Consider the following 26,590-nt stretch of genomic DNA (forward strand, 5'->3'; position numbering starts at 1 on the left):
CCAGTCCCTACAAGGACCTGAGGGCAGTTAGGGTGTCACTCTCAACTCTTCATTAAAATTTGTGTTCAGCCTTAATTCTGTTTCCCGGTAACAGAAATCATCCCTCACTGGTCTCTTCTGTTCCTGTCCTGTCCCTGAGCCCTCACAGCTCTAGGCAGAAAGCGTCCTTGGACGCCCCTTTCTGCCTCCAGACAGTGCTGCACGGGGTTATCTGGAGATGGGGTCAGAAAGCACGAGGTATTGGAGGAGAGGCACTGGGACCACCCTGGGTTCTCGGTACCTTTCCTGCTCCTTCCCACACGGACCTCCCGTGCTGTGTTTATCCCTCTCTCTGCCCCATGCAGTGTCCCTGATTTCATTGTGAAGTGAAGGGCTGCAGGAGAAGCCTGACGGTGCAGCCTCCCCCTGCAGGCCCCTCCTTTACCCCCCTGCCCCTGCATGGGCAGAAAGTAAGAAAACCAAACTGAGGGATCCTTCGGGGGCCCTCTGTAGTTTTTCATCTAAATCTACTACTTGCATTTTGAGTAGACCAAAGAAAAAGCCAAACAAATTTAAAAAGCAAAGCCAGTATTTATAGTATTAGAGACAGGTTTGAAACGGAGTCTCGTCCTCCTGTTACGTGACTTGAGACGATGTGTCCTACCCATGTGTCCCAAAGCAGCTCCAGCCAGAGGTGTCCTTCTGCCAGCTACCGTGTATGTGCAGAGAGAATCCGGCCCACGCGTGGCAGGTTCTGTAGAGAGAGGACCTGGCTCCCGCGGGGCCCGACATGGCTTGACTGGGTAGTGTGGAGTGAGGGGGAAGTCCAGACAACGAACATTCAGAGCAGTGGACAGTGCTGCCTGGGCCGGAGCCTGCCCCCTCCCTGCACAGCCTGCCCTGATGATTCTGTCACATGTCCGTGCACTTGCCCTTGGTGACACGCGGCCCTGCAAGAGTCAGTGTACTTGCTGCTCGCCTGGAGGAGGCTGGTGTCCCCACAGCCGTCCGGCTCATGCGGGCTGTCACCAAGAGGAGCACAGCAGCCAGCAGTCATAGCTAAGCTCCTTACACCTGGAGTCTTTGTCTCGTCCTCATAGAGAGCCACACCTGATTCACACTCAAGGAGAAAGCAAGCTCCTCCAATAGGACAGAGCCTGTGTTCACTGCTCTCTGCCTCCCCGGGGCATGGGAGTCACCGCTGGGGTCAGGTTCGTGTTCCTTACAGCACAGCAGGTGTCTGTGGCCGAGCCGCAGCGCCGTTTCTGCTGAGCAGCGCGGACGCTCCTTACACGTGTGTGTGAATGTGTGTCTTCCCTGGTTTTAGGCGCTCGTACTGGGAGATGCGAGGCAACGCGCTCGAGAAGAAGTCCAACTACGAAGTGTTGGAGTAAGTACCCCCCACCCCGGCCGCAGCGCGCGCCCTGCAGTAGGCCATCCTTCAGGCCTCGGGTGTTAGTTTGCCTAAAGTTAAATCCCAAACCCAAACGCTGCTGTTTCCAGAACAGTTGCATCTGGAAGAAGGAAAGTCTCTATAAGCAAAGAATTCCAACGGCAATAACTCCGCGCGCAGACGCCTTCATTTGTTGGCGAGTGCCTCCGGGCTAATCGTGTGGCATCCGCACGGACTGCCGTCTCCAGCTTTAGTCGTGTCAGGAGGAAGTCTCTCTTCCAGTTCGCATCGAATGCAGAACTGCCGATTCAGTTACTACTCACATTCCCCCGTTGACGTTGCTGTAGAATTTTCACGGGTGGAGATATATGAATCACTTCTTGCTTATGGAACAAGATGTTTAGAAAAACAAAATTTTTCGGATCATGGAATTAGTTTGTGTATTAGAGTTTTCCATCAGGTTGTCTTAAGTGCATATCAGCATGCTGGAGCTTGTGTCTGGGGAGGCTGGAAGTTCCGTACTGCATCGTTTTGATGATTCATGCAGCGAAAGAGAGTTGATCTTTAAGTCCCAGTAAAGGTCTGCTGTAGTTTCCTTAGGAATGGTGGCACATCTGGCCAACACTTACCTTTTCTGGCTGTACTATTACCAAACTCCTTGTGGTGTTTGGGAGGTATAAAGTAAATTGGGGAAATAAAGTAAAAGGTACCCGTCACCACTCGGCTGTGAGAGCAACTTTGGCTGCAGATCGCAGCAGAGTCACATTCCATAGAATGAGTCCTGCCCTTCAGAGGATGGTGTCGAAGTCGTGAAGCCACTAACCACCGAGACAGAAACGGCCAGCACTCCCTGTGGCATAGATTCTCTTCACGACTGTCGCATTCTTCACCTGCCGGACTTGGTGCTCGGACGCACATCACTGGCATTGAGGAGATCATTGAAGATCTTGTCTCAGGTGATGCTGGGCTTGTCCTCAGTTCAAATGGAGGTTCAGGATAACAGGAGGAGTTTTACCTGTTTGGTTATTTGGTCAATTATCTGTTCCTTTGTCCATTCATTTCTTTACTCCTTAGTTCACTTAACGGACGTTACTGAGCATGTGCCAAGCCGCTGGCAGCCGAGTGCTGGGTATTCAGAAATTAATAATCCGAAACGCTCACCCTCAGGAGGCTTCCAGCGAGCAGGGAGACTCAGCTGGGTGAGCAGGGCTGTAGAACAGTGTGCCCAGGGGCTGAAGTAGAGGTGCCTGGGGGCGGGGGGCTGTCGGGAGCACGGTCCTTGATGTCCGAGGTGGTTTCACAGGGGGATGTGGTCTCCCCGAGTCTCGAAGAAAGCATGTGGGCAGGTAGGGGGAGCTGCCTGGGAAGAGGGATGAGACTTTGAAGGCACAGAGAAATGGAAGTTCAGGTAGCAGCTAGAAAACTGTCCGTGCATTGTGAGGGCCATGTCAGCAACAGTCCACTGCTCTCCAGGAACCTCTGGTCCTTGGCCGTGGCTGACTCCTGGGCCATCCGCAACAGGACAGAGGTGTGAGGAGCTCTGCGATTGAGAACACCCATGTTCACGGGACTGGGGTTTTATTAAAGAAGGCTGGAAAAGGGAAGCAGGGAGCCAGGACACCCCTGCGTCCCTCCTGCCCACTCAAGAAGGGACGAGGCTGTGTCGTGGGCACAGCAGCATTGGCCGCGAGTGGGGTGGCCGTGGCCGAGCTGGGGTCTGTGTGCCAGCTGGCTGCTGAGACTTGTGTTCTGTCCTGGGCCACTAGGGATTCCGATTACAGGAAGAGTTTCTGTTGGACGGGGAACCAGAGAAGTTGTTGGAGCCTGTTGATTTTCAGTTCTGAGGGAACGCACATGTTTTTTCAATGAAAAGGAAGGAGAGATATGGATTTCTGTTTTAAAATCACTCATACCAGTAGCATTAAAATCTTCCGTGGTCCCCCATGCCTGGTTTCTAATGTCGTTCATTAGTAAAAGGAACCAGGGCTCCTTTGAAAAATGCCTGACGCTGGGGTGGGGGGAAGGGGGTACAGGAGGGGCCTGCGCATCTTGTGCCAGAAGGAAGTGCTCGGTCAGCGTGGGGCGAGAGCACCTGAAGTGCCTAAAGCTGGAATCATTTGAGCTACAAAATGAGCGAGTAGTTTTAGATTAGAATCTGGAGCGTAGAGCAGATACCCAGGAGGCCCTACTCGTACACATGAGTGAACACGTGAGAAGTGACAGATCTCCCCTACAGAAGATTTCGAAGTAATTTATGTAAATGTGACCACGAAGGGGGCAGAGCTTAAAATCCCACCTTAAAGGATGGGCTATACTTGGAGACTTGTACAGGACTGTGTTGGGGTAAGTCAGCGGGCAGTGAAGAAAGCCGGCCGACACCACCTGAGCTAGATGAGCAAGGTTGGCCTCCGCAGTGACAGGCCACACCCAGGCCAGGTGCCCTTGCTGGGGTCAGTGGAGAAGGCCGCTTCACCTCTGGTGGCTTCCTCTCCCATACCCATAAGCCCAGTCTCATCATGGGAAGCACAGATTACTCCTAGCCGAGGGACATTATTCAAAATACCAAACCAGTATGCCTTCAAACTGTCAAGATGGTCCAAACAAGGAAAATCTGAGAAGCTGACGGAGCCAAGAAGAGCCTGTGGAGCCATGATGATTCAGTTGGATTCTGAACCAAAAATGATGTAGAAAAAGTAATGAAATCTGAATGAAGTACAAGTCAGTGTTGCGGTAGGAATTGTGGCTGATATGCCATTCGTGATGGGGGCTAGGAGCGGGAGGGGACCTGGGCGTGGGGCACCTGTGGGACTCTCTACTACGTTTCCAGCATCTCTAGACAGCTGAGACTATGCTACAATAGCCTGTCTCCATTTAAAGAGAAATGATATGGGAATGGAGGTGAAAAGCCAGTGGAGAGATAGGGGTGACGATCTCGAGAGTTCCAGCCCGTGGTGGGCAACCGTGACGTCCGAGAAGGACCTGGGTGATAAGTCACCTGGCAGATAGCGACAGGACGTCAGAACACCTGTTGGTGTCCTTCGGGTCACCGTGAAAACCTGTCCTGTTGCCGTGAACTGTATCCTGCCCCATCCCTGCGAGGCCACAGCAGGAGCTGCTGTGTCACCGGGTGGAAGGAGCCAGGCATGCGGTAAATACTATAAAAGGACACAGAGCCAGAGGACAGCAGGGGCCCAAATGAAACCTCCACGCGCCACGCATTGACGTGTTTGTGGCAGCAGGACAGAAGCAGGGATCCTTCGGGGTGGGGGTGGGGGTATGTTTGGAGAGAGTTTTCAGGTTAAGCTCTGTTTGCAACGAGGGGCCCTGGCTGGCTCAGTCGCTAGAGCGTGCATCTGTCGATCTCTGGGTCATGAGTTTGAGCCCCACACTGGGTGTGGAATCTACTTAAAAAAATTAATAAATTTAATTAAAAAAGAAATGATCTGTTTGAAATGAAAGACAAAGATTGCATCAGGATTGGTGTAAATTTGGCTTATTTCTAGGGAATACAGAAATTGAGGCGATGGGAGAGGAGGTGGGGGGCAGAGGACAGACCCAGGCACTAATGGGTGGGGGTCAGTGAAGAGAATGTGGGGGTTACTGTGCACAGGGGAGGGCCCGTATTATGGGAGAAATGGGTACAGGGTGGTGTCATCACAGGCCTTCTCGGGGGGTGTGGGGGGAAGGCTGAGTTCCCTGTAGTCTGGAGGCGGCTGTTGTGTGTTCTTATATAGGTGTGCTCTGTCCGTCAGGCAGACATGCAAGAGAAGGGAAAGAAGGGCGGGTTTAAGAGGCTGACAGTCCCGGCTGTGACTGTGCTGGGTCTGCCCTGCCCGTCCTACCCCCCCCACCCCCCGCCAGGGCTTCCGTGTAGCTGCGGATGTTGTGTGACTGTCCTCTCGCCGCAGCGTGTCTGGTGTGGGTCCTGCTTCCACCATGTCCCGTTCCCAGTGTGTGCTTCCAGGACCACAGAGTGAGGGCGATGCTGATGCCTGCCTCGGTGTGCGGGGTCAGGGAGGCCACCGCATCGAGAGCCGAACGCAGTGCGGGCCCTGAGTGAGCCTCTGCCCTTGTTCCCCTTGTGATCGGGTCCAGAGGAGAGCTTGTCCCTCGCACTGAAAACCAAACTGTAGCGTTACTTCACAGTGTTCTTAAGAGAAAAGCATATAAGGGAATGTCAGAGTTCGTCTGTTAACTTAATTCTGAACCTTTTCAAATCATTTTCATTAGTTTCCAAGGTAGTAATACATTCTAGCTGAGAAAATTGGAACAGAATCGTCCGGTAAGACGGAACTCCCATGGGTTTGTGTTCACCACCTTCGGTCGTACTGTCTTCAGAAATAGTCTTACAGCCCCTCCCCTTTTGTTCGACTTGTGCGCGCACAGCAGGGCCGAGCTCGGCGTGAGATCGTGACTGTGAACGTGCAGCCCGCCGCCTCCCCTCGGCCTGGTTCGGGGAGCCGTTCGCGCCGACTGAGCGCGTGTCCGCGTGGCCGCCGTCAGATCCGGGGGTGTGCTGCACGTCACCAGTCCTCGCGGGGACGCTCTGGCCCCTGACAGCACGAGGTGGTGTCACCATATTTCCTTGCTCGTTTTTGCCTGGTGACCAACGAATGAGAGCTCGTTTTGTTTGCTTTAGCTTGATTACTGATGATATTGAAGACCTGCCCGTATGTGGGCCGCCATACAGATTCCTTGTTTAAATTTGGCCGTATTTTTTATAGTTTTTACATCTATTTATGTTTTTCCGTTTTAATATTAAGAGGTTTTTGTCATAATAACTGTGTTTGTGGTATTTGTTCTGTATGTTCTTCCCAGTTGGTCTTTGTCTGCTGTGATTATATGGCCCATCATCACCCAGGACTTGTTTTTTCTTTCTTGTCATTTTTTTTAAAATATAGTAAAATCTGCCAGTTATTTTCATTTTAGTTACGAGTTTCAAGACCTGTTTGTTCTCAAACTTTTGTGGAGTTATTTCTATTTTCTCATCTCCAAAGATGCAGATATTTCTTCAAAGGTTTCCTTGGTAGTGGTGATCTATGCTAACAGCTTCTTTGGCTTTCGTGGAGGCTGTCTTTATGGGCTGGTGTAAGATCATTTCCCTCCAGTAATGGACTATAAAGACATTCAGAGACAGAGAAAGTTGAGAGAACCGTGCCATGAGTGTATGCGTACCCACCTGCCTCCTGAACCCTTCAGTTAACATTCTGCTGTGTTTGCTTTACGTGACCAGTTTTTTAAGCATGGTGTGGTTTTAAAAGTGGACTTTCTCTTCAGGCTGGTTAACGTCTGTCTTTCATGGTGCTTTGTCTCCTGACATGTCAGTAAGTGAGAAGGTGTGTGTTTCCCTCTGTGAGAGTGGCCGGACCCGTTTCCTCCTGTGGGTCAGTTCGTGTTTGCTCTGTATTTGGGGCTTTTTCACAGAAACACACAGAGTGTTTTTATCTTCTTGGTTACTTGAACCTCATGTCATTATTCAGTTACCCTCAGGCTACCTAACCACACATACTTCCTTGTTTTGGGGGGACTTCTCGTCCTGAAGTTCGCTTTGCCTTTTGGAGGTTAGCACTGACCCAGCTTTCATTTTCTCTCCTTGTATTACTTCTTCTGTTCTTTCCTTTATTACTTTTCTTCTGTTAATTCCCAATTTATTACATCCTTAAACTTTTAGGCGTGTCTCTTATAAGCATCATAGGAGCCGGATTTCACAAATCCAGAATGTGTTTCTTCTAACTGGTGGATTTAATATGTTCATATTTATTAGGATAAACAATATATTTGGACTGACTTGTGTTGTCTTTATTTTTGTTGTCCTTTTTTCCCCCCAAAACTTTGTTTTTTGGGAAGGGGATGTGTGTGTGTGTGCACGCATGTGTGTGTGTGCGCGCGCGTGTGTGCGTGTGTGGATTTTCTTTTTCTTTTTTCTTTTCTACTGTTTATTTCTTCATGGGTTTTCTTATTCTAAATCTTCTTGTCTCATGATTTGGAAATATATGAACTATTTCTATTCTTTTACTAGTTACACTTACATTTTAATCTTCCGTATTAGCTTAACCAAGTTTAGATCTTAACATTCTCTTCCCCCTCTCTTCTGGACCCCCTCTCCGTACGTCCTTCCGGCCCGCATGCCGTTCCGCCGTGTGCTGGTTCTGTGTTTATTTCAGCCCCGCGTGTTAGATGTTGTTACCGTAACCTCATGCAGACATGGTCGATTCGGCAGCACGTGCGCCGTTTTACCTCTTGCACATCCCTGTGTCTGCCTCAGACCACCCTCCCCGCCGCGTTTGCCTTCAGACGCTGTACTTGCTCCGCGCTCGAGAGATCGCCTTCCGGTACGGCTGCTGAGAGATGCGCGGCCGCTTCTCTGCGGTCACTCTGTCCCTTTAGACCGCTGCGCTGCTCTTCCGGTCTTGCTCGTGCCTCCCGCTTGCATTTGTTCATGACCCAGCCTGGATCCACGTATTTCATCTGGAAAGTGTATGTGCCGTCGGCCCTGGAGTTGTCAGCACTTGGACCTTTGTGGCTCTTACCCGGTGCATATTCTCCATCCGTTTCCCCCTGTGACAGTGCCTGTGTCGCTCGCTAGATTTGCCCTCTGAGCCCTTCACTCCCTCCTAAGTAGTCTCCGTCCTGCCTCACAGCTCGTGTTTCATTTTACCATTGATACTTTTCGATTCCACGTTCATTTCTGGGGATGTGATCTGCTCTTCCCAGTAGCCTTTTGTCGTGTGCTTGTGTGTGTGATGTGCCAGGAGTGTGTCCGTTGGCTCCTCCTCTGACTCACACGAGCCTCCAGGTGGCTTGAATCAGAGCTGGCGGACCGAGCTTGGGCAAGTGGGGCTCCCCAGGAACTTCGTGGAGAGCCGGGGTGAATGGCACAGCTGCAACCTCTGTCGGGTCCAGGCCCATCCCCCCATACACGCCTTCAGACAGTGTCCCGTCTAGAACCCCGGAGCGGGTGCCCGTGGCCGGCGGTCCCAGGGCTCCTGAACCCCAGCGCTCGGCGCGGGCCGGGCCAGGTGTGCAGGCCTGCCTGTTTGTCACCGTGCTGCGTGAACGGTCTCGTCGCTCAGCCTGCCTTCTGGTGTCAGCTTCCCTTTTTCTTACGGTATATTATTTAGAAATTCTTTTGTATGTACCTTTGGTGGTAAAGCTCAGATTCTGACATCTTGAAAGGTAGCTTTACTGCATGACAATTCTTGACTCGCCGTGGTATTTTCTCAGTACTTAAAAAATGTGTGGAGCTGTTCCTTCGGTTCTGTCTTCGCACACCGCTGTCGGGAAGGCTGGTGCCGGGCTTTACACCTGTGCCCGCTGAGCGGGTCGCCCGGCTCTGAGCGGACTCCGGGCCTCCTGCCCCAGGGACCGGCAGCCCAGGTCCTCCAGGGCCTCAGTATTTCTCTTTTCTACCGAGTGTTGCTGGTACCTTGGGGCCACTTAGAAAGGTGTGTATTTTCTAGTACAGAAAAGAATTCTACACAAATGCAGAGTATCGCTTGTTTCCTATTCGTTTATTTTAGGCTTCTCTTTTTCCCTGCCAGTCAAGAGAAAAATTGTGAAATAGTCCTCAGGATTGCCTAGTTTCTGTCAGAAAACTTAAAGACAATCTTGGTTGTTTATAGCCTAATGAGGGATACCCCTTCGACTTTACCGTGTTTCTGAATAACTCTTTTGAGTCACCCTGGAGGTAACCGGGTCGGTTCCTGCGAGTGGGGGAAAGCACTGTGGAGGGTCTTCTGTAGTTTTTCTTTAAACTAAAGAGCTCATCCTTCCATGTCTTTAACCGTCGGGAGAACCGGTGTGCCTTCTCCGTAGACAAAGGGGAGACGTGTGGTGAAGACGCCCCAGCCCCAGCCCCAGAACGCGGCCTCCCGAGGGTGCGCACCTCCAGGGAGCAGAGTGGCGGGCAGATGGGCGAGACTCCGTGTGCGCCTTTGTGAGTAGAGGCGGGGCAGGGGAGGAAGGCACCGGCCGCAGGAGGTCAGCTCAGAGGTTTTAGGAAAAATGTTTCATACTCAACCTAACAACTGCATCGTGACAAAGACAGATTAACCCAAATAAGCTGTGATCTCGTTGAAGGAAGAATTTTACATACCCCCGATTCTTGTTTAAACTACTGACTTGTGTGGTGAAGTTACACGAATTACTTCACCTTTCAGTTCTGCTCATTTCCTTATTACGTGGTTTGCTTTTTAAAGAAATGTGTTTTTCATCATCCTTGCATGTGATGTAGTCCTCTGTGGTTGTTTGTGTGCTCGTGTCTGTTTTCTGCTGCGACCGTCCGCATCATGGACGGCGGGGGGCGGGGGGGGGCTCCCACTATTCCCATCGCCGAGCAGCGTCTGACGTTCATGTGGTGTTCCGGCGATCGGTGTTTCTTGAAGGAAAAAAAAAAAATGCATGATTTAAAATTATCTGAGGTTGATTACAAGTTTGCCTTGTTCTCGTTTCTTCATTGTCTTCTAGTCGCAGTCCAGCGCTTGCTTTAGCTACCGCCACACGTAAAGGAAGGTGCCGATGGCTTCGGCCTGGATCGGCAGTGGCTTAACTGTTAGATCAAAGGTCCTTCCTCTTCCATACAGGACAAGCCCTAGCGGTCACTGTTCCTCGCCAGCAGAGAGCCAGGCCTCTCTCGTCCTGCCGTCCCTGCGTCCGTAGCATGGCCCCCTTCCTCCCGTGACCTAGGGTGGCTGGTGCACCTTCCAGCCTCCCAGAGGAGGAGGAGGTGGGCGCCCTCTCTCTCCCCTCCCTGCAAGGACACAGCTGTGTACGTAGTACTTTTCCTTCGAGGGACACGGCCGAGTCGTAGTCACGTGGTCACGGCTGGCTGCAGGAGAGGACCGCAGTGCTGTGCCAGGCCAGAAGACAACTTCTTATTACCCGGGAGGGAGGAGAGCCTGCCATTCGGAAATGGATAGCAGTCTGTACTGCGGTTGGAGAACTTCCATGTTTATCAGTTTTTAAGAGGCTAAAGGCGTTTTAGAGGCTAAATATCTCAGTGGTATTTTTATGTTAAAGATACTCAGGGTTTGGGGTAAGGGTAAAATGGGGATGCTGTATGAAAATGCACATTTTAGTAGTATTTTAACATCAGTTTTGGTTGCTCTTTGGCCTGGGCTTTAAATCTTTGAGGAATTATGTCCGCAGAGTATTAGTCACCCAGAGCCAGCAGACGAGGCCGGGGTCTTCTCAGAAGTGGTGTCAAAGGGGAAATAAATTCATCTCTGACTTGAGAATTGACTTACTGTGAAGCTTCCTCCACACTCCGGTCTCCCAAGCCCGCTGTGTTGGGGTCTGTGGACTTGGGTGCACGTGTGCAGGGCAGGGCCGCAGGCTGGGAGTCTACAGGCAGCAGTGGGGGCACTCTGGAACGTTCGCCCTCTGTGTGGTAGAGTCTGGGTGTCGGGGAGAGGCTGCAGGTGGCGAGCTGTGCCGCTGCCGGGCGGCGGGAGCGCGTCTTCTTGCCGTTACAGCTGTCCGTGGGGAGCGGGCTATAGAAGGGTAAGGCTGGAAGTGGGAGTCAGCCTTGAGCCGGGGGCGGGGGGGGGCAGCGCTTGGAGCTTAACGCTGTCCTCATCAGTCGGCAGTGGTGCAGATAGTTCCTGGGAAGGACAGAGGTAAATTAAATGTTAATTAAGAGGACTCTGGTTGCCGTTGATCATAGCGATCATATCCAGCTTCAGAAACCCCGAGTCTCAACGAGCAGACATGTGGGTTCCAGAGCCCCGTTGTCTGACAGCACCTCTGGGAGTGGTTGTTGACCCCGTGTCTCCCCTGAGGAAAGGGCGTGTGTGGGGATTGTCCTGCCCCGTCACCCAGCGTGGGGCCTGGTGTGAGGAGGCAGATGAGGGCAGCCTTGCTTTCTTCGAAGATTCACATCAGAATAATTGGAAGTTTAGAGACCAGAGGATAGAAACCCTTTCTATCAACCCTGAGAGAAAAGTGGGAAGAGTAGCCCCCCGAAGCTCCCTGCTGCCCGGGGACAGGCAGTCCTGGCTGAAGGCTGCTGGTATGACTCCCAGCTCCGTCCTGGAAGGTCCGCTGCCTGCTGCTGCCACCACATGGTCCCGGGCCGCCCTCCTCCCGGCTGCAGGGCTCCGTCCCAGAGGTTGGGATGCTGCGCGGTCGTCCTGTGCCCAGTGTGCCGGGTGGGCAGCTGAGCCCAGCGTCCGTCCATCCCGCTCACCCTTGTGCTCACTGGGGAGCCCTCGGCGCCTGGCCCCGAGCCCTGGAGAGTCAGGGTGCATGCCGCCCAGTGCAGCGGCCTACCGTGGCGGGAACGTCCTCTCTGCCCGGGCCTGCGTGGCAGCTGCTCCTCCCTGTGCGGCCGTAGAGCCCCTGACGTGTGGCCACCACCACAGGGAGCTAGATTCTTCGATCGAGTGTAGCTGCCTTAAGCACATACGTCTTCGCAGGATCGCTGCAGTGAACAGTACATCTCTGACCCGATGGTCACGTCCTGTCGGCTGCGCGTGGGTTTGCACGTCTCCTCGGAGCATGTATGGGAGTCGAGCAGCCTAATGCTTGAGTTTGGGAATTGGGGTTTGGCAGTATTCTACGAGTTTCACGTAGCTAGTTTCCTGTCCAGTGCGTTTACAGGAACTCGGGATCTATCCCTCGACAATTATTTGTACAGAATGGGTTCCCTTATAATAAAGGCCAGTGGCTCTGAAGACATCCGGCTAGTACTTACTGTCTGACTCACCTCACCTCACGCATGTGCAGAGTCTGGGCTCAGGTGAGTTGGACGGCACAGGAAGCTAAAAGCTCTTCTGGTGCACATCAGAGGACACGCCGTCACCTGGTAGCAGACACACGCAGCTCGAGAGGCAGCCTCACACTGGACAGGCTGCCTGTCCCTGCTGGGTGTCCTAGCAGAGGGTGTAAATTTGGTTGTCTCCCTAAAACTGAGCGCGGCGCCTGAGGTGCTGGTCGGAGACCCTCAGCGTCCTCTACCACGAAGCCCAAAGCAGATTGGCTTCCTGATTAAATTAATGGGTACGTGTTCTTGAATTTTTCTGATGATTTTGTGTACTTTAGCCTTGTTTTTAGTTTCTCACTTGCCAGCTGTCACATTTTTTAAAGATTTTTTAAAAATTTATTTGAGAGAGAGAGAGAACAGAGCGAGCGAGAGAAAACACGAGTGGAGGCGGGAGGGGCAGCGAGAGAGGGAGAAGCAGACTCCCCCCGAGCAGGAGCCCTAGATGGGGCTGGACCCTTACCTTGAGATCATGACCTGAACGGAAGGCAGTTGCTTACGTGACTGAGCCACCCAGGTGCCCCAGGTGTCACGTTTCAAAGAGGTCTAACACACGGACAAATGTTACAAATCCATTGCTCAAAAATAGTTGGAAAAACTGAACCACAGTGTTCGTTGACCTTAGCTTTTTGTTCTTATTCCTAAACGGAGCTGTCTTCGTCTTGGAAATAAAAGTAACACCTAGAAATAGGCTTCATTTTCACGAAGAAGTATGCCCTCTCTCATTTTTCATGAAACATACAACCCTTTGGGTCCATCTCTAATTTCCCCATTTGTGACAGAAATGAGTGTGATAAATTCTTTGCTTTCCACTTGGCTCTAAGAAAAGTAGATGCATCACCTGTTTGGCTAATGGCGACGCTGGTCTCACAGTCGGGAAGAGAACATCCCCTGCCCCGGTCTTCCCCCACCCAGAGACTGGTGGCCCACTGCCTCTTCGAGATCCCCACTAGGAGGCCGTGTACACCTGGCTTGTGCCGCACGCCCCGGAAACAACGCGCCCCCAGCCTTCCGCTCTCAGTGCACGGGGTCCGTCGCTCACACATGGCCTGGTGTGCACAGGTCTGATCTCTTCCCTTCTCGCTTCCTCTGCCGCCTGCCCTCCCACCTCTTTGGGCACCTGCCAGCCTTCCACCCTCCCGCTCTTCCGGTTTTATCCTCCCCCAGCCCCACCGTATAATCTGCTCACGGTGGAAAACGTCTCGCCTCCCTCTGCTCAGACAGCAGGGAGTCCGTCACGTGGACCGGACTCTCACTGGACAGGAGGGGCACCTACGGTATTTCTGGAGGAGAGAGTTGTAGGGACTGAACACTCTCGCTTCATCCCGCGCCGCGGCTTGCGGCAGGATTTAGCGTTCCCGGTTTACGAAGAGAAAACCTCGGCCTCATAGGTGTTTACTGGGAGCCAGAGGCATCCCGCAGCCCCGCGAAGACTCCAGCTCAGAGCTCCGTGTGGAAAATGCTCTCAGCACGGAACAGTTGCCCAGAGAGGAAAGGAGGGGAGACGGTGCTCAGGAACGATGCCTAAAAATCCTAGGCTGTTTCTCTTTACGTCCCTACCATGCTGCTTCCCGCAGCGGCTGGCGCCCAAACCCTTAAAGGCAAAGTCCCTGTCCAGGAGGCAGCCGGAAAGGGAAGACCCTGGGGGGACGTTTCTCCCTCTTTCACACCCTGTAATCACAGTAGATGCTGCTGGTCTGGAAAGGTAAGGAAGGGAAGTTACAAAGCAAAGTGGTTAGAAAAAGAAATGGAAAACCAGGGTTGTATGAATTCACTGGTAAGTAGAACCAGGAAACGGTATGTCCTGGAAGTCGAGAAAGAATTTCGGAAGCGTGTTGTGAGCATAATAGCAATGAAAGAGTGGGAACCGGGACCAATTTTGGATTTAGCAAGTACTGACTGATAGATTATAGAATACGTGGTTGAAATGTTTGGATGTGGGGTCAACTGTTCAAACTCCGTGTGATATATGTGGTTTCGTTTGTAATGCCAGCTAACTTACAGTCCTGGGTAAGGAAGTCATCCTTTTTGTATTTTTTTTTTAAAGATTTTTTTTATTTATTTGACAGACAGAGATCACAAGTAGGCAGAGAGGCAGGCAGAGGGGGGTGAGGGAGGAGCAGGCTCCCCGCTGAGCAGAGAGCCAGATGCAGGGCTCCATCCCGGGACCCGGGATCATGACCTGAGCCGAAGGCAGCGGCTTAACCCACTGAGCCACCCAGGCGCCCCCCTTTTGTATTTTTATTTTTTTTTCTTTTTTTTTTTTTTTTTTTTTCCCCTTTTGTATTTTTAAAAATATTTTCTATTCAGCTTACAGTTTCCTTATCTAATTCCAAAGACATACCTGTGTTTAGTTTTCTCCTCCTTAATTCTGTTCTGTCCTCCGCGGGTCTCCTCACATTGCCTGATGCCTGCAGAGTCTTGTTCAATTTTACTAGCACACGAGGGCCATCTAGTGACCAAAAATCCTGGCACACTCAGGACCATAGGGAGCAGAAAAGGAAGGAGCTGGTCTTTCTTAGCGGAGTGTTTTGAGGCCCGTGATCATAAGGATCAGTCCTATAGCCTGATCTAAAGAAAATTACTGGAACTTCCAACCTTCCCACACTTAGCTTTCTGACTTTAGGCAAATCATCTAACTTCTTGCTTTTTGCTTCTTACATGAAACTGAGATGATAAACTTTGGTTTGGTGAATGAATCCCTTAGTCAAAAAAGATTACTTAAAGAAAATAGTCAACTTTTAGGATTAATTGAAGGAACTTTTTTTAAGCTTCCATGGTTTATCCCACACCTTTTCCTACTCCAGTTAGTCTGCTTTGTCCACAAATAAGACGTCACCCAGTTTGAACCGGTGTTGAGATGGCAAAGCTTCAGGAAGTGTTTACGCAGACATTGCCATCTGCCAAGAGGCCCAATTGTGGAATGGTTTTCAACAGTGAGGTCTAAAGCAGGAAAAAGATGTTCTACTAAAAGCAACTTGTATCAGTGTTTTCTGTTCATATCTAGAAGATGATCTGTCCTACCCCTTCCCTGCCTGTGCCGGCAAAGTGGAGCCTTACTTTACTTCCTTCCTTCCTGAATAATACGTGGAAGGAGGAATAATTTAAATTGCATTTATGTTCTTGCAACAATGTCATTATATTGATTGATTTGGTGGTGTTATTTGTTAATACGCTTCTTTTTATGTTTCAGAAAAGATGTTGGTTTGAAGCGATTTTTTCCTAGGAGTTTACTGGATTCTGTCAAGGTAATTAGAATTTGCTTTATCGCACTCGGATGGCCACGTTATGTAAATACTTCCCTGTGGTGTATGGTTTTCTCTCTTAAGTGTAAAAGTTACAATGTAAAAAGGCTGGTGGTTCTTATACTCTGTTAATAGTAAGCAGACTTTTGTATGCACAGCTTTGTCCTACAAAGTCACGGTTTCACTTGCTGGCATGTGTGACGCTCAGCTAAGTACAAGACTAAGAAAGCTGCACACACAGTAGGCTTTGTCACCTACGTCTTTATGGTCTCAGGAATGTTGAGACACGTAGGTGAGGAAGCAGCATACGGTAGCCGTGTGGGTGTCTGCTCACACATGTGAACATGTAAGTGTGCTGTAAAGATCTCTCTTCTCCCCCTCATGGGTAACTTCTGCAGAGCATCGGCTCATCTCCCTCCCTGCAGAGGGAACCGCAGGGGAGGGATGCCCTGGGGCCCTGAGGCAGGGTTTCCCGCCAATCCAGAGCACATGGCGAGACGTTCAAGTGTGGAGGGAGGGCGTAGGCTTCGGTCAGAATAGAGTCCAGCTCATGGGACCTTTGCCATTTATGAGCCTCATGGTCTTGGGCCCGTTTCTTATTTCCACAATGAAGAAAACCGTATTTTGTAGGGTTGGGGTGACTATTTGACAGATCAGTGTTTGTATGTCACCTACCACGGCATCCGTACCAATGCGGTTTACATGTGAATGGTGGCTGTTAGCGCTCTGTTTATCACAGAGGTGGTGTTCTGTCCCAGAACAGCCGCACAGCAGGCCGTCCGAGCAGGCCGGAGTGAGTGTTGGAGAGGGCTGGGCTGTTGGTCCGGAAGACCTGCTCTGAGGCCACACTGCCTCGGTGAAAATTCCGACTTCATCACCATGAACTGCGTGGAGTTTTGGCCAAGTTACGTGATTTTACTGTATTTTAGTCTCCACATGTGTAAAGTGGGGATGAAACCACTTTCGAACACTTGGGCTTCATACAAGGATTGATGAATTTGTAAATACAAAGTCTGAGAACAACTAACACCAAACTCACTGAGTGTCACATGGCGTGAAGAGGAGGAGGACTGAGCTGCTTACCTACAATGATAAAATGCCAGGTCGAGCGGTTTTTATTGCATTAATCACTTATTTATTTTTAAGATTTTATGTATTTGCAAGAGGGAAAGAGTGCACAAGCGGGGGGAGGGGCAGAGGGAGAGGGACAAGCAGGGTCCCCTCTGAGCAGGCAGCCCGGCTTGGGGTTCGATCCCAGGACCCTGGAATCATGACCTGAGCCAAAGACAGGCTTCACCGTCTGCGCCCCCAGGCGCCCCTGCATTAGTCTTTTCTCCGCAAGAGTTTCTTGGTCATCATGCTGCTGCTGCTTGTTCCGTACGGGTCATCCACTGTGTCCCATTGCCCGTCACTGGGTCCGAGTGTTGGTACAATTTACCAAACGCCGTCTGTGACAAAGGGCCTGTGTGCCGGCCTCTGCGTGCTGCTCGCTGGAGCGTCACGGAGGAGGTGGGAAGGGCCTGCCTTGCTCACATAGCTTCTCAGCGACGGCTAGCGCACTAAAAATGGGAAGCAGATCCGGAAGCATGTGCTTTCAAGTACTCTGCAGATGTGGAGCACAGTCAGGAAGAGCAGAGGAGACGAATGCTCTTCTGTGATGTTTCAGGCCCTGTTTTCAGTGTTGCTCCGGCTGTTTCATTCCCATTCCCGTTTCCTGATCCACTCCCCGGAGGCTGCAGTGAGCTGGTGGGGAACCCGTTGTGCGGTGCCCTCCAAGCCGGTGATCAGGCCAGGCCCAGCGGTGGGTGGAACAGGAAGTTCACAGACCGTTGGCCTGAATGAGGTGGCCCATGGTGGCACGCAGAGGCCAGAGAGCTTTAAGTGAAGTTAGTGAAGTTTGGTGTGGTGGGAGGGGTTGGAGGAGAAATCCAGGGTGTTTGGAGGTATGTGCGAATGGTGAGATTGTGTCCTTCCAGAGGGCTGTTAGGTGCGGGCTGGGAGGACAGGGGACTCGTTTCGACCTGGAGAGTCCTGCTGTGGTGCCGAGAAGGCCTAGGAAGACAGCCCTCGAGTGGAAGGGATGCCCCTGGGCCCAAGTCTGCAGTGTGCTGGCAGACGGGGTGGGGAGGAGGCAGCCACACAAGTAGAAGACACCGTTCTTTAGCAAATCGACATTTCACCCAACAGAAAAGTGCACTAGCCAATGTGAAATTAAAAAGCAGCCAAGTATGTGAAAACGGCTCTGTTCTGTCGGGACCTGAGCAGCTCTCAGGTGTGAGCCCTAGGCGGCCTCAGTTCCTGCAGTCTCTTGGGAGCCCCAGCAGATTGCTCTACTCAAAAGGATGCTCATACTCAAAACAGGGGGCCCCCACCCAGGGGTCACAGATACCCTGGTGCAGGTGTAGCCCAAGTGACCCGCAGCACCCTGGGAGGTCTGCGAGGGGACAGGCCTGCACCTCCTCCAGCACCCCGTCCCCACGGCCGGCTCCCCCAGACCTGGGCTCCTCCACGCCCTCGAGCAGTCTCCTCAGCACCCCAGCACAGCTGGAGCACCGTCCTCCTCTCAGGACTCTGCTCAGGGCCTTAACCTTTACTTTCTCAAATCGGATTCACAGTAACTTCCCTGTCTGCATTGAGTCTGCCTGCCTCCACCATATTTTAAGATCCCCGAGGGCCCCGATGACAGCTGCAGCGTTCTCCACCGCGAGCACCATGTTTGACCTGGTGCCTGGCACTCGGTGACGTTCGGCGCACCTCACTCAGATGACCGAGTGGACAGCCTGAAGAGCGACTGGAAGATGGGTCGAGTCAGCGGGGAGCCGCGTAGGAGGAGGGCGCAGCGGGAGGAGGGCCTGCTCGGGAGAGCGGCTGCCAGGGCCCCGCACACTTGCTGCTCCACGCCCGCCTCGCTGCACACGAGCCCCCTTCCCTGACCAGACTCGTCCCTCCAGGCCCCTTGTGGGCTGTCCTGCCGCTGCCACTGACTCTAGTGTGAGGGCGGCTCTCACATGGGCTGCGGGCCTGCTCCCTGTGTGGCTGTCAGCTTGAGCTGGCAGCAGCGCGGAGAACATGCTGGAAGCAGGCAGGGCTGGGGTGGCTGGGGATGTGTAGTGATTGGGCCTGGGCACCGGGGCTTCTGCTGGAGCAGAGCAGGAGGTGCCGACCGTGGGGAACTCAAGCGAGCCTGCCCTGGACCGAGTAAAGAGCAGCGGCGTCCTGAGAAGTTCGGGCGCTGCTGATTTTGCGGCAGGCGGGGCGGGGGCCAGAGTTTGGATGCAGATTCATCCAGTGGTTCTCACCGAAGCGCAGCAGAACTCACTTCCCACCTGCTTTGTAATGTAATTTTGTAAAACATGTAGAGTCTGTTTGGCTTCTTAAATGGCTTAATCAGTCTTAAAAGTTGTGGTCACCAGAAAGTAAAAGTGGTAACTATGTCAGGTGGTGGATGGCCTCTAGACTTGCTGGGGTGCTCCTTTCACAGTGTGTGCAAATACTGAATCGCTGTGTTACTTACCCGAAACTGATACAATGTTACGTGTCAGATCTCAGTTAAAACACACTTTGCACGCACTGTTAATACATCTATATTTAGCATGGGGGGGGCGGGCGGATGAAAGAATTTAATTATTGTATTCCCACCTATTATTCTTTTATTGCAAATTTTCTTTTAACATTATGTTATATAAACTTTACTTCTGGGAAGCTCTACAGGTTCACTGTTGCGAGCAGCATCTGATAAGTATTAGGCGACTAATACAAGATTACTTTGTTGTTCACAGCTGCTAAGCAGCGATTTCTGATGGCCAAGCTAGTAACACTGTTCCACTCTGAAGAAACATCACTTTCTGGGTTGTTTTCTCTGTAGCGGGATCAGTTTCAAATTGAACAGCCTTCACAGACACCTTGTGTCCTAAATCCAGGCAAACACAAAGTGAGACCTGAGATTGTGAATCGGGACAGAAAGTGATACGCAACAGTCTCGCTCACTCCAGCCGGTCCCGGAAGTGTACTGAGTCACGGCAGCAGAGTCTAGGACGTTAGATCTTGTGGGGTTGTTTCCTCGCTGAGACGGTAGGAAAGAAACGGTTCTGGCCACAAGATCCTTCTCAGAAAAACAGATCTGGGGCTCCTCTCAGACAGCAGGGTTTTCTGGACACCGGAGGTTTAGGCAACGTGGAAGTCCAGGCCGTGGGAAAGTGTGGGTCCTCCCTTCTGAGCAGGGGCCGTGGTAGTTGCCGGGAGCCAAGGTCGTTTCTGTGAGCACAGGAAACTAGTCCTGAGCGGATCCTGGGGCCGCTGTCCTCCCCGAGACTTCTGCTGCTTAGCCGAGGGCCAGGCCCGCGAGGGCGGGCGGCACGCGGGAGCAGCCTGCAGGGGCGGACGCGTGTCCGCAGGGGCGGCGGCGTGGAACCCGTGTGGGGTTTGCCTCACACCCTCCATGCTGACAGTCATTCGTAGTTGCCACTTGTGGTGCTGTCCCCGCAGCTCTGAAATTCCCAGAAATTCCCAGAAATTCCCCACGTCAGTGCTGAGCGCGGGGCTGGAGCAGCAGTGGGGGCTGGTCACGCACTCCTGTTCTTGATCCTCAGGGCACAGCCTTGCGAGCGGGTGGGGAAGGTCAGAAAGCAGAGTCCTGTGCACAGAGAGCACCGAGGGCGTGAAGCCTGACCTGGGAAGAGGGAGGAGGAGCAGAGCCTGGCCTCGTGTTGCCACCCTGGCTCCACGTGGTCCTGCTGCTGGCCGCCGGTGGAGGGACAGGACACTCAGGGGGAAGCAGGGTGGGGCGCAGTCGTGTCACGGGATCAGCCAGACAGTGGGCAGCCACGGGGACTCGGAGGTACCACGTTTTATTTTGACACACATGTCCATATTCACCTGTCACGTGTGAGTTTTTTTTATAACTAGCTTTGTAATGTTTAAAAAAAAAAAAAGACTGGAAAACAGGCGGTCTGTGCACCACCGTCATTGGCTTTGCTTTACTAAGAACCAAGCCCCCGTGAGGCTCATGAGCACACCTGGTCCCTCCCTCATAATTTTGTTGTCTCCCTTCTACCAGAACTTCTGGCTGCAGTTCTCGGTGCTGCACAGAAGGGGACGGGTAATGGGATGGGACAGTGTCCTTCCTTTGTTCCTGACCTGCCCATCCCTTGAAGATACTTGTTAGGCACCCAGTGTATGCCGCTGGGCTCCTGCCCTAACCGGGCCTTATTGATATACCGGGGTGGCCGCAGGGCCTGCCCAGAGCCCTGTCCTTGGGCCTGCACCCCTGAAGCCCCGGTCACTCGGCCAGCTTTAGGCCCCAGGCTGACGGTCTCTGGGATGGGGAGCAACATTCTCATCGGGACCGCAGACCCTGGCACCAGGCTGCTCAGGCTTCGATCCTGGCTCTGCCATGCAGCTCTGAGATTTGGGGTCTCGGTCGTCTCTGTGCCTCCGTTTCATCATTTGTAAGCCAGGGGGGATAGAAGAACTTCTCTGTGAGGCTGCTGCAAAAGTGGAGGGCGTCTGGAGACGAGAGAGCAGCCGTGCCCTCCCTGAGCCTCCCGCACTGCCCCATGATGACACGGCCCCTGACTTGGCCACCGCTCTCTGGGGCTGGACCTGCTCATCCACTGCGCCCTTCCTCCTGGCCCCTGTGGCCCCGAGGCAGCTCAGGCACAGTTTTTGTCTAGCGAGGTGATTCCGTCTGCTGAGCTCCCAGGGGCTGGAGCTGCAGGGTGAGGCGATCCAGCTTTAGAAAGAGCTCCTGGCCACAGTGTGTCCAGAATGTAGATGGTAGCCTGCGGGGCTGTCCCAGAGGTTCACACAAGAGTGGGGCTGGCACGGTGGAAAGCGTTAGGGAACTCCGTGTGCTTCTTGTGAAAGCACTTGCAGCACGTGGGGGTGTAGCAGGGTTGAAGGGGTAGGGAAAAGGGGGTCGGGACTGCCACCTGGCTTCTACCTTAAGCATCTGGGAGGTCGGCCGAGATGGGGGTGCTGAGCCTGGAGGGCGATCCCAGCTTCTCTTCATGGCCCGTCAGCTCATGGATGTGTGGGAGGTCCCACAGAAACCTCAGGTGGGCGGCTGTTGGGGGGATGTCTGACGCTCCGGACACGCCTTCAACTGCTCGGCTTTAATGAGACACCTCTGTCTCTCCCACTTGGGAGAGAAACCTCTTCTGGGTGACACGTTTTGGACACATTTTGAACACATCGCACAATGAGCAGGTGTAAGCATGGAGTGTTGTCGGTTGTTTCTAAACAGGTGGCTGGTTGGGAATTGGCTACAAGGCAGAGAACTGGCTTCTTTTCTGGATCTCTTTGACCGGGTTTAGTCGCCGCACATCATTACTCATCTGCTCTGAGTGAACGTTCTTAGAGGTGCGAGTGACATCATCAACTTTTTATCAACGTTAATAAAAGCGATCTGTCACTGTGTTCTGGTCCCCATGCTCCTTGGGCAGCCGTTCTTTGCAGCTGCTGCCATATTCTGGGCTATGGTGTCCTGCTCTTGTAGGAGGAGTTGGGGGCCTTCTGGGGCTTTTTCTGCACTGGTTTTCTCTTTCGGTGGGTGCGTGAGCCCTCGGCGGCACTATGTCCTGCCTCAGGCCATTGAACTCAGAGCAGTCAGAGCTGTCTTCCCGCTGACATGCTAGTGAGTGACATGCCCTCGCTTAAGGGACAGACCAGATTTTACTTCTGTGTTCTCTGTTTCAGCGTCGTTAGGCTGGAGTTGTGCTCTCGCTCAGGTCTCCACGGCCAGTCTGCGCGCTCCTGGCGGACAGCTGGACCTTCTAGGCCACAGGGATGTCTGCAGAGCCTGGAGTCAGAACAGCTGTTACATGCCGTCCAGCCTGTGATACGAGTGGCCTCTTCAGCCCCTTGACTCGTGGCCAGTGCTTAGATGGGCATTCCCCAAATATGTTTCCCAGACTTTTTTTTCTGAGCCTCCAAGGCTGACCGTTCATTTTCTGTGTGAAGGTCTGCTCTCGAAGTCGCGCTAACCTTGAGCCCGTGTTCCTTCTCTTCGGTTTCGACCGCGTGGTCGACAGCTGTCCTTAGTCCTCGGCAGAATGCCTGCAGCCCTGCACTGTCCTGCCGGCCCGGCTGCGGCGCTCCCTTCTTTCCCGCCTCCGCTTGGTTGCGGGGAGCTGTCTGTGACCCCTTCAGCTGTGGCCCTGCCCTCTCCTGGGCTCCAGAGCTGCGTGCAGCTGTCTGCCTGCGCGTTCAGGTCCAAAGACGTAAGGGTCGCACCCACGTCCAGAATTGGTGTGACTCTCTTTTCAGCAAGCTTGCCCCTTCTGTTTGCCCTCCGTTCCATCCAGAAACCTCGTCCCTCGTCCTGCCCAGGTGCCTGTTTTCCTGCCATCCGCATACAGTCATCCGAGTGTCCCAAAGGTCCCCAGCTCTCTCCTTTGCCATCAGCTCTGAGTCTGTGCCGCTAGTGTTTCTTGGGTGGCCCATTCCAGGAACGTGGCTTGTTTTTTTTGCTTCTCATACCCTCCTCCACACCTGCTGGGCAAGAGCAGCGCAAGCCTTTAGAATGGAAGGTCATGTGCCCTAGGTCATGTTGCCACACCTGCTCCCTTGGCTCTTGAACCCGGTCCTCTGCCTGCCCCGGCCTCTTGCACTGTGGTCTTCATCCCCACTGACTGCCGGCTGCCGGCCCCCCATCCTGCTCTCCGCCGGCCGCCGGCCCCCCATCCTGCTCATCTGCTCATCTGCTCATCCTGGCTACAGCACCTGGCTGTCAGCTTGCTCGCTGTGGTGTCCCACATCCAGTGATCCCTTGATCCCACAGTGGCCTTCACGCCACTGCAGTGGGCTGTCACCTCCGTGGGCCGCTCCCTGGCGGGCCACCTCCTAGCTGCCTGAGCAGCCACAGCCCCCCGACCTGCTCAGATGAGCATGCTCGGCGGGATGAGGCCCTTCACCTCCTCTCCGCCCGCCACCCCCAGCCTCCTCCTGTCTGCTGGCTTGGATTCCTGCCTGAGCTCCCAGCCAGGCCCCGGGTCTCCGCCAGGACCTTCACCGGCCGGCCTGTTCCCACGGGCTCACCATTTCAGTTCATGGGATTTCCTGCCTCTCAGGACATCGTGTTGGTTCTGTTTTTCAGAATATATCTGCTTCTCACCCCTTTCCACTTCTGTACTTGCACAGACTCCGCTCACCTCTTCTCGAGTACTGCACTGCTACCTGCTTGGTCCCCCAGGCGTCCTTCGCACCGTTCACGGCGTGGCCGCCGGTGTGTCATCTCTCATGACTCTGCCCGAGGTACCCAAGGACTCTGTCTCTTCCTGGGGTGAAAGCCGGGTGCTTCCTGTGGCCCCCCCGGCCTCTTCCTCGGACCGCGTCGTGCATCCTCTGCCCGCTGCCCTCCCCGGGCTGCTGCTGACGCACCGCAGACTATGGGCCGCCTAGAGCGCCCTTCCCTCCATCACCCAGATGCTCGCGGCGCATAAGCAGAACACTCAGACGTGCACCAGAGGTCTGGAAGATCTCTCGTCCCGCCACACGGAGAAAGGGCGTCGTTGTTCCGTCTCCTTCTCTGTGTGTGGATACACGTGCACCTGTGCTCGCACGTACCTGCGTCAGCCCCATCCGCGGTGCTCTCCTTTTAAAGGCGTCTGTACTGCACGTGCAGACTGTTTCACCCAACACCGTGATAGGGATTTTCGTGTCAGTGAATTATTTCCGCACGACGATCTTGAGGGCCGCATAAAACGTAGGCAGACAAATTATGATGCATGTAACCGAGCCGCTGCTGTAAATCCTTCTGCACCGAACCTCCTTGTTGCTGAGTCCTTGCAGAGTTCTCCAATCATTTCTAAAGACTAATGCCTTGGAATTTAATTTCCGGATCCAAAGTAGTTTTTCTTTACGGTGTTGTGATTTGTGCTGCCAAGTTGCCCTTCAGGAAGATTGTATCTGCTCACCTCCTCACAGCGGGGTACGTGAGCGCCCTCCCAGCGAGGATTCGCCAGCTCCCCATCGTGTGCGTAGATAGGACGTGTTCTTTATTTTATTTTTTATGTTTAATTTTTTAAGACAGTATGTGGGGTTTTTTTTTCAGTATGTGTTTTTTAATGCCTGACCTTTTACAGCATGTTCTAATAAGCAAATTATTGCCTTATACATTTCTGTTTAAGAAGTAATGCTTGGGGGGGCATCTGGGTGGCTCAGTGGGTTAAAACTCTGCCTTCAGCTCAGGTCATGGTCTCAGGGTCCTGGGATTGAGCCCCGCATGGGGCTCTCTGCTCCGCAGGGAGCCTGCTTCCCCCTCTCTCTGCCTGCCTCTCTGCCTACTTGTGATCTCTCTCTGTCAAATAAATAAATAAAATCTTTAAAAAAAAAAAAAAGAAGTAATGCTTGGAATCACCGAACTACGTACTTAAAAGGGTTAGGATGCTGTATCTTACACTGTGTGCGTTTTATTACAGCTGCTTAAAAAGGGATGTGGCGTTTCACAGTGATGTGAATGGAGGTGGGAGCAAGTGGTGGGAGGGAGGTGGCGTCTTGGGCATTTGCTGTTGCTGCTGTGTGTCGCTGACTCTAAAATGACTTTTGTTATTTTATCGCGCAGGCCAAAACGCTACGGAAGCTGATCCAACAGACGTTTAGACAGTTTGCCAACCTTAACAGAGAAGAAAGTATTCTTAAATTCTTTGAGATCCTCTCCCCGGTGTACAGATTCGATAAAGAATGCTTCAAGTGTGCTCTGGGTGTAAGTATGGGGATGTGGGAAATGGTGGTCTGGATTTCGTTTCTTTTGCTTTCTCTTGTCCATGGACGTCTGAATTTCTAATTGAAATCTGACTTGTCACATATTTAACAACATGAAAATATTCGTCATTTTCCAGTAGGGAAAAATGCAAAAAAGCAAATGTGTATCAATGTGAGGAGGAAGTCACCTTGCTTTAGAAGCACACCAGTGTTGATGATTAGATTTCTTTATTCCAGCCCAGTGATATGCTAATTAACTGTTCTCTCTGGGCTAATTTAACCGTTCAGAGAGCCTTTCCAAAGGTTGGCTTCAGACCCACCGGATACTGGGTCAGTGAAGTCACAGGTATTTTGTCATGCTTGGCTAGGTAGAAGGAAGGCCAGTCCCCCGCCTCCGCCCCCACCTTGCTCCTTGAACGTGTTCGTCCTTTCATCTAAAATATTTCTTTTTTCTTCTGGGAACTTTGTCATCGCCTGTTTCACCCTTCAAAAGTCAAGCTGGATTATTTCGGTGGAACTGGCAATTGGCCCCGAAGAAGGCATCAGTTACCTCACGGACAAGGGCTGCAACGTAAGTCTGCTTTGGGGACGTCTTGGGGCTGTCTGTGCGCTGACCGTCCTCATGCTGGACCCGAGCGCAGACAGGGACGAGTCCCGCCCCTTCCCAGTCTCTGACCCCCCGTCCGAGAGGGGACGCCATCCTGGGTTCTGCATCACCGATGAGCTCTTCGTACATGCCGTAGCGCCTGCCGGGTGTTCGCAGCGAAAAAGCAGGGCATTCTGACCCCTGTCACACACCGTGACAACCCATTCCGCCTGGAGGGTTGACCTATGCGTGGAAGACAAGTGACACAAGTCAGAGAAGAAAACACAGGGGAATATATGTGTGAATTTGGAGTAGGAAGAGATTCCTTAAACAGCGTTTACAAAGAGCTAACTCCAAAAGACAATTCTGATAAATTAGGGTACGTTGAAATCCAGAACTTCTCATCGAAAGGTCGTAGAAAGGCAAGGCAGATAGTTGCATTAGTATGTTTGACAATAGACTTCTAAGCCGGGGGAAGCTTGGCAGTAAATCGCTAAGTGAAGGGCAGACGACCCCAGAGGGTACCCAAGTCGTCTGTAGATAGATGAGAAGGTGTCGCGCCTGGGAGCCCCGGGGTGACGCGCAGCGTGGCGCCCCTGCGTGTCTGCTAGGATGGCTGAAATGAGAGAGAGCTGTAACGCCGAGTGTGGACAAGAGGGTGGCCCGGCCACAGCCACCCTGCGCCGGTGGCAAGGGCGGCCATCGGTGTGAGCTCTGCGGGACAGCCTCTGGCATTATGTGTGTTCACTGCTTACAGATTGGTGGCGTCCCAGCCTGTAGGTGCGATTTGTGGTCTCCTAGGTTTTCTTGCAGGGTTGTCTCTGTCTGTTTTACACGTGAGCCTTTAACCCATCCTGGATTCCACCTCGAGTCCTCTGGTGAGGTCACAGTGGGGCCCTGAATGTGGGCAAGGGAGGCCAGCTCTA

At 52.7% G+C, this 26,590-nt stretch overlaps 1 protein-coding gene across 7 annotated transcripts in view; it reads left to right on the forward strand.

Annotated features, from left to right (window-relative positions):
- Positions 1-26,590, forward strand: part of PTK2 (protein tyrosine kinase 2) — a 248,074-nt gene that overhangs the window by 118,296 nt on the left and 103,188 nt on the right. For all 7 annotated transcript variants that reach the window (XM_080801823.1, XM_080801827.1, XM_080801826.1 and 4 more), the window contains 4 exons: positions 1,307-1,369; positions 15,325-15,379; positions 24,939-25,079; positions 25,572-25,649. In XM_080801823.1, the coding sequence (XP_080657949.1) occupies positions 1,307-1,369; positions 15,325-15,379; positions 24,939-25,079; positions 25,572-25,649 (337 nt within the window). The remainder of the gene's footprint in view (positions 1-1,306; positions 1,370-15,324; positions 15,380-24,938; positions 25,080-25,571; positions 25,650-26,590) is intronic.

The sequence above is a fragment of the Martes martes genome (assembly GCF_963455335.1).
Source record: "Martes martes genome assembly, chromosome: 4".
NCBI classification, from domain to species: Eukaryota; Metazoa; Chordata; class Mammalia; order Carnivora; family Mustelidae; genus Martes; species Martes martes.